At 39.7% G+C, this 12,421-nt stretch overlaps 1 protein-coding gene across 8 annotated transcripts in view; it reads right to left on the bottom strand.

Moving 5' to 3' along the window:
• spag6 (sperm associated antigen 6) overlaps window positions 1-12,421 on the bottom strand; it is a 54,744-nt gene that overhangs the window by 29,885 nt on the left and 12,438 nt on the right. For 7 of the 8 annotated variants that reach the window (XR_010007228.1, XR_010007229.1, XM_062984330.1 and 4 more), the window contains exons 3-4: window positions 5,693-5,859; window positions 2,088-2,271 (exon numbers count right to left, since the gene is read on the bottom strand). The exons of the other annotated variant lie outside the window; for it this stretch is intronic. Coding sequence is in view for 5 of the 7 variants with exons in the window: in XM_062984330.1 (XP_062840400.1) it covers window positions 2,088-2,271; window positions 5,693-5,859 (351 nt within the window). In the remaining 2 variants the exon portion in view is untranslated. The remainder of the gene's footprint in view (window positions 1-2,087; window positions 2,272-5,692; window positions 5,860-12,421) is intronic. 8 annotated transcript variants of the gene reach the window in all.

Raw genomic sequence — 12,421 nt, 5'->3', positions numbered from 1 at the left:
TTGATAAACCACAAAATCTGTCTTTGTTTTGAAAAACAGATGATTTTACACAGGATTTGAAAAGTATGGCCAGGAATGTATCATTGTAAATCTCTTCTAAATGTGAAGTATTGTCTGTCTGTTACACTGCACATTTTACATGCTTGATCACAGTCACCAAACTGAGTGTATTATGTAAAAGGACAAAAACAATGAAAACAGTAAAGTTTTAAACCAAATCTAGTAGTGATTTCAAATCCCACCTAAACCCACACCTATCTGGTAACTGTAGCCAGGACTGTCATTATACAAGGCAGGTTAAACTTATATGGAAAACCATGCCCATTTGCTTTGTGACATACGCCTGTTACATGCAATGCGTTGCCTTTTTTCCCCTACAATGTAAAGATTAGTTCAATTTTTTAAATCATATCTTCTGTACTACAATTTAAAGTAATAAATTATGAAAATAAATTAATCAGTATCAGCCCAGGCAATACTGGGAAAATTTCCGTGATACACATGTTTAAAATGGCCATTATCTTTATGGTTTCTGAATGTGTTTAAAATAGACTGAAAAGATAACAAACAGACTAATCCAAGAGTGATCCAAAATAGTTCCTCAAATGGCAAAATATATGATAGCTGTTAGCATATCATACTATAGGATATGTATAACTGTACCCAGAAGAGGCCCTAGGTTTTTTTGCTATGTAAGCAAACCTAGGGCCGCCCCGCTCCCCCCCCCCCAAAATTACGCCCCCCCCCCCAACATACTGGCGGTGGCGGCAGAGCACTCTTCAGCCGTGGAGCTATGAAGGCCTCGCTTTCTCATGAGATTTCACGAAATCTCGCAGCAATCTCACAATATTTCGCAAAATCTCGCAAAAATCTCATGGTATTTCGCAAGATCTTGCAGAAATCTCGCGAGAAGAGCGGGAACTTCCTCGTTCTGCGACAAGCGACCCAATGGTCGCTGCCGCCGCCGCCTACAGAGTGCCCCCCCAAGGGCTGCGCCCGAAGCAGCGGCTTCAACGGCCTCTGTGATGAACCGACCCTGACTGTACCAGGGGTAGGCACCATGGTACTTAAGATGTTTTAGATTACAACTCACACCAGCCATGACTGACATGTGAAAGTTGTACAAAATGTCTAGTAGATACCGTGCTGCATATGCCAATATATATACTATGGCCATATAAGTAGCCAAGAAATTATTGTAACAATTAGCACTGAAATTAAATTACAGAGAAAGAGTAGAAGATTCTCTATAACTCACCATAGGTTGAAAATGACATGAAGACACACAACAACTAGGAAAGCTATGATTTGGCTGTGAGTGGGAGAGTCATGGGGCAAGTTTTTGTCGATTTGCCTGAGATCATAATCTGGTCCATTAGAAACTTACTTGTAATCAAACCTTTCCCCAAAGCCTATCCCGCTGAGTCCCCACTATCTCCAATCAGAGATAACAGGGATTCACTCCTCTGCTCTAGGCACCATGCCTGCACATAGTACAAAACTGGGCAGAGTGTCAAGCAAGCTCAAATGCAAAAATCATCAACACATACTGATGCCATCCAAGCACCCAATTTTAGTTCCACAAATCTGATATAACTTCATTTGTGTAGTATTTTTCTGGCATTCAAAGAACTTCACACTTATCACACAGTAATTTAAAAATATCCTTGTAAATATGTCAGAATTTTGTGGTTGTTTGCATTAAAGTCATTTCTGACATGGTATTTTGGTTTGTTTGTTTGTTTGTTTGTTAGATATCTTAATGGGGGGATTGCCTTTGACTTCCTTTGAGGCTAGGAGATTGACTTGCACATGGTCACCCAGTAGGTTTCCGTGGCCGAGCAGAAATTTAAACCCAGGTTTCCATAGTTATAGTCCAACACTCAGAGCACTATGCCTCACTGGATCTTGCCCTCAAATTAAACTTATGCACTCCCCATTCTTCTATACTATCATATATAACATATGCCATCCCATGAAGTCATTTTTTTTCTTTGGTGGTAGAAAAGCAGAGACTATGATACTTCTCCTTTACAGGTATTACAGTTCACACTAAATGTATTCCAAAATATTAGGGACACTGTTACCTGCATTATGTCTTGCTATGTAGCCAAGAGCCCAGGAAGCAGCCTCTTTTACACCAGGATCAAAATCTTCCAAGCAAATCACCAATGTATCTAGTGCTCCACAGTTGACTATAGCCTGGGCTAGTTGAGGGGAATGTTTTGCAACTGCTCTTAATACAAATGCAGCAGCTTTCTTGTAGAAACGCTACAGAAGTAAGGGTAGAATAAATTATTTCAAGGGATGAGATTAAAAGGCAGAATCAATTAATGTACTCAATTTATTTCATATAAGTTAAGCTGTTTATTTCTATTACACTAAATATATAATTAAGAGATAAATGAAACTTTTAACTAGGAAATTTTAAAGTGTCTTGAGTGGTCTCTGAATAAGTATTTAACCTGTCAAGTATTAAAAAGGTATATGGATTTCCTAGCAGACTAGGATGAAGTGGTACGGTTATAGAATGTACGCATATACAATTAAGTCATCCACAGGATCCAAGGAAAATTTAGTCCCTTTCTCTCACTACAAGTCACGGCTGTGTTGTCCTTACTGACCACTGCAGCTATACAATGTATCCAGCAGTCCTTCTGCAATATGAAAGGGATGGTCCAGCATCCAGTTTGACCCCAGGCCCCGTGTCTGGCCTAAAGCAGAGAATGAACCAGTTGCAGCTCAAAGATAAAGTGCTCCTTGTACACATGGTTTTGAAGGTAAAGTAGGATATTAGTAAGTAGGAACCTCAGCTCACACCTTGTCCACTCAGTCTACATTTCATTTGCCAAACACAAGTTTTCTCACCAAACAACCAAAATGGTGACCAACGTGAGCCTAACCCAAAAACCTGTGCAGGTGAGACAATCTTTCTCCAAGCACCAGCCTCTCTCTGAATCTCTCTCTCTTTTTTTTTAGGAGAAAGAATTGAGCACATGAAATGTGCCAAGAACTAACTACACTGTCAACTGAACCCTGGTTAAACACTTGAAATAGGAAAGGACATCTAAGGAGAAACAGTCCAGTTTAGGGGATTAGAATTGTTTTTAAAGACAACAATTTTTCACCAGAGATAAGGGCAAAAAAGTTAATTTTAAAAAAATCTAAATCTCTATTTGTTTTGCTAATAATTTAACAAGTATTAAACATGGAGATTTAAAATCAAAGAGTGATGCAATTAATAAAAAAACAAAGAACTGACAAAAAATTTGATCTTAACATAATACTCCCATGCCTTAGGTACAGGGTTCGCTGACAGGCATACACTGACCTCTTTTCTGACAAAGGCCCAGGAAAAATAGATAGAAAGCTGCCATTGATGCTATTGAGCCAATGTCCCATGATAGGATTATTAGGCCTGTTGACACAGCCTCCACGTGCAGGGAGTGTCTGTGTCTGTGTGTGTCAGTCTTCTGTATGTCATAGATCCAGGTAAAGGATCAACTTTTCCACAATAAAAAGAGATAGAAACAGATGGTAACACATGAACCATAGCAAATTCACATTTGATTTTTAAAATACTTTTTAATTATTCTGTTGTGTTGGAAATCTAAGTGGTTAATATAGACAATTTCTACCTGGTACTGTTTCAAGGAATATGCATAGGAAAGGAAGGGATGAGAAAGATTATGGAATCAACATTATTGAATATGAAAGTAGAAGTAGGAAATGGCTGTTCTTTCATATTTGATTAAAACAGAGTGAATGCATGTAATTCAGGGAATATGGTGTAACAATGTCTCAAGAGAACAGTTACATTCCTGAAATTAACTTCTTTGGCTGCCAAGTAAACACACAGATAGGACGATTTAATGTTTGCATAAGGCAGAGATATTATTTAAATCAAAAATCAGTTTTGAAAAATACTTCTAAAGTGTAACTAGGCCTTGGTTCACAAAACAAAACATTGTAAATAGTTGCTATTTGTCGGCTATCAATATGGCTGTAAATATGGATTCCTGCTTGAAGAAAAAACAATTTCATAGCTCTGGTGCTATAATTAGCAAGTGCTTGTATGCGCATCAGAGCATGCATATTATTACTTTCAAATAATTATGTTTAAAGGAGGAGGCCATATTTCAAATATTTTTAATATCAGTGGGTAAAATCTATTGGGAGGTTCTTTATGCAATTCCCATTCATTTCACTGGTGCCTGCAAAGCTAAATTCCCAATAGATTGTATCCACTGTTATTATTCAAAATGCACTGCGTCCGGAATAATACATATTACAAACCCGGGGGCTGATGTTGCTGAACCAACATGCTTCGCACATTCAGTCAGAACCACCTCTGGGGCGAATTTTAGCACTTGACCAAAAATAAGCTCACCCAGTTTCCTCTGCTACTGCTGAGTCTTTTATAACTGTTGACACATTTTATACACAACCATGAAGAAAAACCCTCTAATATCACAATAGGAATAGGTGGAACTAATGTAAAATCTGTATCCACTTTCTTTAAATTTACCATAGAGCTATTTTCAAACTCACTAAATGCCCTTCTAAATAACCATGTATCCAAGCAGCAAGCACAAAATAAGATTCACAGTAGGTTAGAAGGCTTGACTATGTCAGGGTAAAATGAGCATTCTTAAACAAAGGAAAGGTGTGAGACACATAATGAAATAAATACAAAAGCAGCACTCAAATGTAAGCGAAATGCTGGTAGAAATGGGGAATGAGATGTTGAAATGAGGGCTACTTCATTCTGAAGTATGCATTGTTCCAAAGAAGACTATTATTCAATTGCAAAAAAAGTAATTACTCCAAAAGCAAAAGAAGACTCCTTTTCCTTAATATCTGGCAAGATGTATTTCAAAAAGGAATATTTGGCAAAAGGAAAAGAGTAGCATCATAAATAGGATTCTACCTCTGTTGCATTTAAACAGTTATAAAGGACATAGCAACCTGGGAAATGAAATAGGCTCTAAACTTAGTGATAAAATAATAATCAGTTCCTAACTTCTTTCAACAAGTCTTTTCACAAGAGATAGCCTGAAGATTCCCCTAACTGGAGTAAGAGTAGTACTGACAGCTCAATGCTAAGAAAGTCATACAACATTTCATTTTATGTAGCAAACTAGCAGATCAAAACCATTAATCTGGTAGCATTTATAATTTGACCTATCCATAAGAAAATACAAAATTGTTTTATACATTTGTCTATATAAGTACCAATAAACTTGATACTACAATGCTACTATTTTCTAGATTCTTGGTCTTTGTGATACGATCCTCGCTTGAACAGAAATTTTGTTTCTGTGCATTTATGGACAGATGTTAATGACTTCTTCTGGTTAATTAGCACCACAGTATTTCTGATTATTTCATTTATAAAGTGCTCTTCTCAATCCCATCATTTCATTAAACAGTTCAGGAAATAAAATTAACAGTAATATAATACAGCTAATGAAGTAAGAATAAAACTATTTTTAAAAAGGAGTCATTAAATCACAATTATGGATACCTTCTATCTACAGAGACCTTCTATCAGGAGGGATTAATGCATTTATCATGTATCATGCAGCAAAGACAACACATGACTCTAAAGAAGCTTATTATCTAATTAAGACAGAAAATGTTAACCCTATTTGGCAGCAAAAAAAGACTTAAGAAAATTATAGTTCCTTACATTTTGCTCAGCCAATGAATACACAAGCTGTGGAAGAATATCTCCCTTAACTACAGCTTCTGCCAGGTCATTGTTATAATTGGCAAGTCTCCCGAGGGCCATGGCAGCTGTCTGTTGAATATTTGGAACCACGTCCAATAGGAGCGGCCTCAGCAGAGCCATTACACCTAAGTTAGGAGAGAAGGAAAAGCCCACACAATAATTAGAGAAGCAATGCACATGCTACTTCAAAGAGAAAAATAAACTACTTTAAATGCTAAGCACTGAAGAAAATCTGCAAGTAAAAACCTAAGTTATGTGTGATCTACAAGATCCTTTTTCACCAATCCAAAGAGACTGAAACATAAACATCTCAACATTTTTGTAATCTCAAAACTAAGTATGAAGATGGGAGGGCAATCCCGAAATAAAGGATATTCTGAAAAGAAAAATCTCCACTGTCAAATAAAATTCAATTGCTGTTGCATTTGAAATTGTTTGAATACAAGTAGATAGGCCTGTAGCCAAGGGGGGCGGACTGGGTTCAAACCACCCCCCAAAATTTCCAGGTTAAAAAAATACTGGTTTACTCATTTATTTTAACTGATTAACCAAAAGTAAAAATTCGCAAAAACAAAAAAGCCAAATACTGAAGACCACGTTTGTTCTCACTGCATCCCCTAACCCCCACAGGGGTGCAGGAGCAATTTAAAAGGTCTGCCCCAGGAGGCTTATGGATCCAGAAGGATTCCTGACGTCTCTTGGGGAATTTCCCACCACCTCGGTAGGTGATCCTGTCGATGTTCTGATCATTCTCTGGAATGGGGAGATGATTAGGGCAATAGACACGATCACTCTGGAACATTCCCTCTCACACTGCAGAACAAAATCAACTCCTTGGTTCAACAAGGAGCTGGCAGCGATGAAGTGTGTGAGATGGAGACTAGAGCACGTGTGGCATTCAACTCGTAGCGAATCAAATTGAACATGGGTATGTTCATCTATAAGGGCCTATTCTGCAGCAGTGGAGGCCGTAAAGTAATCTTTCCTTGCGGCCGACAGTGCAACCACAAGGAACTGTCCAGCCAAGCTATTTTGAATAGTCAGAGTGTTGTTAAATCCTGCCCCACAAGACAGGATCCCTGACCACTCGGCAGCTCGCTGTGAAGCATTTGCTCGGTTCTTTGCATATAAAGTCACTCTGATCCACGCCAACTTGGATACCACTTTAACTGCATTCTCTGGAGATGTAACGAGATCATCTGCTTATCCAGTATTAATGGATTCATTTCTATTGGTGCACCCTGAGGATTTGGACAAGATCCTTGGAGAAGCGAGGGCAAGATGTATCCTGGACCCCTGCCCATTCTGGCTGATAAAGGAAGCCAGAGAGGGTTTGGCAGCATGGGTGAAGGTGGTGGTTAATGCCTCCTTACAAGAAGGCATGATTCCAGCGGGCCTAGAGAAGGCAGTCATAAAACCGCTATTGAAAAAGCTATCACTGGACCCCACTCAATTTAACAACTTTTGACCAGTTTCCAATCTCCCCTTTTTGAGCAAAGTCTTGGAACTTGTAGTTGCCTCGCAACTAATCTTGGAAGAAACTGATTATCTGGATCCGTTGCAGTCTGTCTTTAGACCAGGCCATGGAACTGAGACAGCCTTGGTCTCCTTAGTGGATGATCTACGCACAGAACTTCACAGGGGGAGTGTGTCTCTGTTGGTTCTCCTGGACCTCTCAGTGACCTTTGATACTGTAGACCATGGTATCTTTCTGGAGCGCCTTGTGGGAATGGGACTTGAGGGCACTGTTTTGCAGTGGCTCTGGTCCTTCCTGGAAGGCCACTCTCAGGTGTTCTTGAGGGACACCTGCTTGACCCCACAGCCATTGTTCAATACTGTCCCTCATGTTGTTTAACATCTACATGAAGCCGCTGGGGGAGATCATATGGAGTTTTGGAGTTCGATGCCATCTCTACGCAGATGATGTTGAACTCTATCACTCCTTTCCACCTGCTGCTAAGGAGGCTGTCTAGGTCCTGAACCAGTGCTTGGCAGCTGTGACGGTCTGGATGAGGGCAAATAAATTGAAATTGAATCCAGACAAGACAGAGATACTCCTGATCAGTTGAAAGGCTGAACAGAGTAAAGGGTTACAGCCTGTGTTGAATGGAGTTACACTCCCCCTGAAAACACAGGTTAACAGCTTGGGAGTTCTCATGGATTCCTCACTGAGCCTGGAACCCCAGATCTCGGCGGTGGCCAGAGGAACTTTTGCACAATTAAAACTTGCACGCCAGCTCCTCCTGTACCTTGAGAAGCCAGACTTGGCCACGGTGGTCCAAGCTCTCATCACATCTTGAATAGACTACTGCAACGTGCTCTACGTGGGGTTGACTTTGAAGACTGTTCAGAAGTTTCAAGTAGTCCAACGAGCAGCAGTCAGGTTCCTTAGGGGTGGCATACAAGGAGCATACAACCCTTCTGCTACATCAGCTCCACTGGCTGCCAGTCTGCTACCAAGCACAATTCAAAGTGCTGGCTTTAGCCTATAAACCCCTAAACAGCTTACCTGTCCAAACATATCTCCCTTTATGAAACAGTTCAAGAGCTAAGATCTGCTACAGAGGTTTTGCTCTTGTTCCTGCCGCCTCCGCAGGTGAAATGGGTAGGGATGAGAGACAGGGTCTTCTCAATGGTGGCCCCCTGGCTGTGGAACTCCCTCCCTAGTGAGATATTGTACCATTGCAGCTGACTGGTGTAGAGGACCCTCTGGTGATATAAACTCATAGAACTGTAAGGGATTGCAAAGGCCATCTAGTCCAATTCCCTGCCATGCAGGAACATTTCAGAAAGAGGCTAGACAGGTACCTGCTGGGAATGCATTAAGCAGGAGATGGGACATGAAATATGCTCATGCAACTTCTGCTTAAAGGCTTCCAAAGATAGAGAGCCCACCACAGATAGAGAGCTTCAATGCAATCACTGTCAAAGAACTCTTTTAGTAAAAAAATATTTCTGCTCTTCAGGTAGAATTTCTTCTCTTGTAATTTGAATCAATTGGTCTGCGTTTTAGTCTCTGGAGCAGCAGAAAACAAGCTTGCTCCATCTTCAATATGACATCTCTTCAGATATACTTGGCTCTTTGAAATGCCAATTACATACAAAATTCTGGTAACTCAACACCATACGTTTATGTCCATTCATGAGGGTGAGGGAAATAACTAACCAATCTTGTATGTGTGCAATACCTTCATGTTGCCTGTTGACTCATGGCAACCCCATGAATTTCATAGGAATTTTTTAGGCAAGGAATATTAAGAGGTGGCTTTGTCATATTTTTACTTCTGAAATTTAGCCTTGGCAGTTTCCCATCGACATATTAAGCAGACCCTGCTAAGCTTCCAAAATCAGAAAGTGCTTAGTGCCTTAAGGGTATTTAAGTCTTCAACCAACCTGATAACCTATTTCTGAAAAAAAAAAACTTGTATTGGATATTTTTACTATAAATGAGATTTACTTAAAGAGGGATAACCTCCTTTGTTTCACTGTTCTCAAACAGCTGTATCATAGTAGCATATTCCTTTGGTATTCCATTCTTAGGAACTTGAATAAGATAGCTCCTTTCTGACTTAAAACGGATAAAACTTGATTCAGATTCCTGCAAGCAGGCTGATAATGGCTAATGCCATGATGGGACAAAATATGGGAAAACGGAAAATTATGAAAATGTACTACGTACATTTAAATACTTTATATAGGTCAATGGATTCTGGTTTTATTGCCACAAAACTTTGAGCACTTTGGCAAACAAAAACCTTTTTTTTAAAAGCACAGAATACACATAACTCTGAACAAATCATTGAAAATAAACACAATCTATGCCAAGTTCTTCAAAGCCAGCAAAGCTTCTAACTGCATTTTAGCCAATAAAAACACTTTTGCAGCACAAACACACATGGTATTTTGCTTGCAGTTCTTTAATGGTCAGCGATTCATCCTAAGAAAAAAAATGGGGCAGAGATCTAATTAATTCCTGAAATTACATTCTGAGGCATAAGAAGCTCATCATCCTTTAATCGCAAAGGCTCTTCGGACTATTTACATTGAAAGGAAGGAGTGGGACCTAATGTATATACACAACCTGCCAAATGCTCTATTCTTAGTTTCATTCCCATCTCAAAAAGAACCAAAGCTTGGCTTGGTGATTCTGGGAGTCAAAGTACAAAAAAGTGACTTTTCCAACCTCTGTGAAAAGGAATGTAGATCTCAAGAATACTGTATGCTATAAATTCAGAATAAAAATCAAGTGATATGTTAGCATACATGGTGGAACACACGCTAGACCAAAAACATCTGCGGGCAGAGCAATGGCAGAAATCCTACCTTTTGTGCAAACACTGTTCGTCAACAATTGAAACTAGCCAAAAAAAACACTGTAGATTACAAACATATAACAATACACTTTATTGCTAAACTAATGTCTTTCCATTTTTCCATGCAGATTTTTAAATATATATAAAGAGTGTCTGCTATGGAATGATAGTTATTGTCAGAACAGAAACAGAGGGGAAACAATGGTATGGTCTCTCTACAAAAAAATCAATGACATAGTGTTCAAACAGTATGCTCTGTTGTAGATCTAATAGAGACTACCCAACTGTTTTAATCCCTCCTCTGAAGTTATTATTTCTGGACTAAGACTGCAATTCACTGCAATTGAAGATTTCCCTCCAAACCAAATATCAGTTTCAAAAAATATAGAGTGAACCCCTTGTCCTCAGCATTGAGCCCCGTGGTTTCATTTACTTCTGCCTGCTAAAATAAGTCCTCACTAGGCCCTCCAGATGATTCTATGGTATGCTTTTGCTGGATGTTGACTATAGAATGGCACTTGAGGACTGTAATGCATAGACAGGTTCCTTTGTAGGCATTCCCTAGTTTTTCAGTAAGACTATGACACGCTTCTGCTGAGGGTAATTTGTTCAGTAAGATTCATTATTGCACATTGTTTTGAGTATCCACACAGTATCCCCTGTGGATATGGGGGCTGTACTGTATTTCTTAGGGACTGGGAAGGAAGATACTCCCCTCTCCATTTCTGTCCCGATCCACCTCATTATTGGCACATGTGTGCATACACCAATAATGCGACGTGGTTTTTAAAAATCTGTACCTTAAGTGAGAAATGTCACATAATGCTATGTCTATTTTGGATATTTAAATTGGATGTTTGAAGTGATCCATGCATATAAGGCAACTGGAAATTACTAAACAAAGTAGCTGTGTCAATATGGCATCCATGAATTTTTTTAACTTCATCCAATACAATTTATTGTGTTATGCTGAAACACTGATGTATTAGGCAAACTATATAGTAGAAAAAAGGATCAGAAAGAAATCTGCACAGCATCCAATGGAAATTGGTTTTCAGGGAATACACTTAGACTACAGTCTGTATCAGCTACCTGCCCACAGCCAAATGGTTATATACAACTGCTGCCACATGCAAAGGACATGGCTGCAAATTTCAATTTACAGGTGTTGCAGTGGACTTTGAACAAAGCTTAATCCTGTTCGTAATGGCTGCATACAACCAGCAAGCTGTGGCTAGAGAGCTGTCAAGCGGGGATTTTAATCATCAACTCTGTGCAAAATCAGTTTGAGTAGGCAATTTCCCTCCTCTGAGAGGCAGCCTTTGCACACATCTGTTTATGACTGACAGCCTCCATTGTCAATCAGCATACAGCGTATCCTCCCCTAAGTCATTGAGTGACAGCTGTAAGAATTAAAACGTGCAGAGCTAAGGAGATGTAAACTAAAATCATAGGCAGGGTGGGTGGGAGGAATGACATCATTCCTGACCTTCAAATACTAAATCATTTTGGTTCCTAACCTAAGAGCTGGGTATATATTTGACACTTTTCCATCTTCACTTTCCATGCCCCCTTGCTAACATGAGGATAATAGGTTAACTCTCATATCACATGAAAGAAAGGTTATCACCTTAAGAAGTTACCATGACAATACTACAAAGAGCATTTGGACTTCCAGAGATTGTTGGAATGCTATTCCCATCATCCCTCACCGCAGGCTCTCCAGGCCATGGCAGATGGAAGTTGCAGTCCAACAAGGCATTCCTAGAGCTTGGAAATATAAGTAACATGTCTGTAAAGGGTAATAACTAATAAAGTCACCTAAAACACATATAAGAATGTCTGATTGAAGGAAAGCTGACTTGCTCTTCAAATAAAAATTAAAAGAACGTCTCCGTGATTTTTATTTATGTGTAAGGTAAAGGTAAAGGTTTCCCCTGACGTTAAGTCCAGTCATGTCTGACTCTGGGGGTTGGTGCTCATCTCCATTTCTAAGCCAAAGGGCCGGCATTGTCCGTAGACACCTCCAAGCTCATGTGGCCGGCATGACTGCCTGGAGCGCCGTTACCTTCCCACCAGAGCAGTACCTATTGATCTACTCACACTGGCATGTTTTCGAACTGCTAGGTTGGCAGAAGCTGGAGCGAACAGCGGGAGCTCATTCCGCTCCCGGGATTTGAACCTGGGACCTTTCGATCTGCAAGTTCAGCAGCTCAGCGCTTTAACACACTTCGCCACCGGGGCTCCTTTTATTTATGTGTATACAATACTTAATTGCAGTCACGTCTATGCTTATATTGTGCTATACGAATAATATAATATATTGTATGTACATATGACTTGTAAGCCGCCCTGAGTCCCCTTCGGGGTGAAA

The sequence above is a fragment of the Anolis carolinensis genome, chromosome 6 (genome assembly GCF_035594765.1).
Source record: "Anolis carolinensis isolate JA03-04 chromosome 6, rAnoCar3.1.pri, whole genome shotgun sequence".
NCBI classification, from domain to species: Eukaryota; Metazoa; Chordata; class Lepidosauria; order Squamata; family Dactyloidae; genus Anolis; species Anolis carolinensis.
The sequence above is the reverse complement of the archived record's forward strand: the minus strand, read 5'-3'. Positions and strand labels throughout refer to the sequence as shown.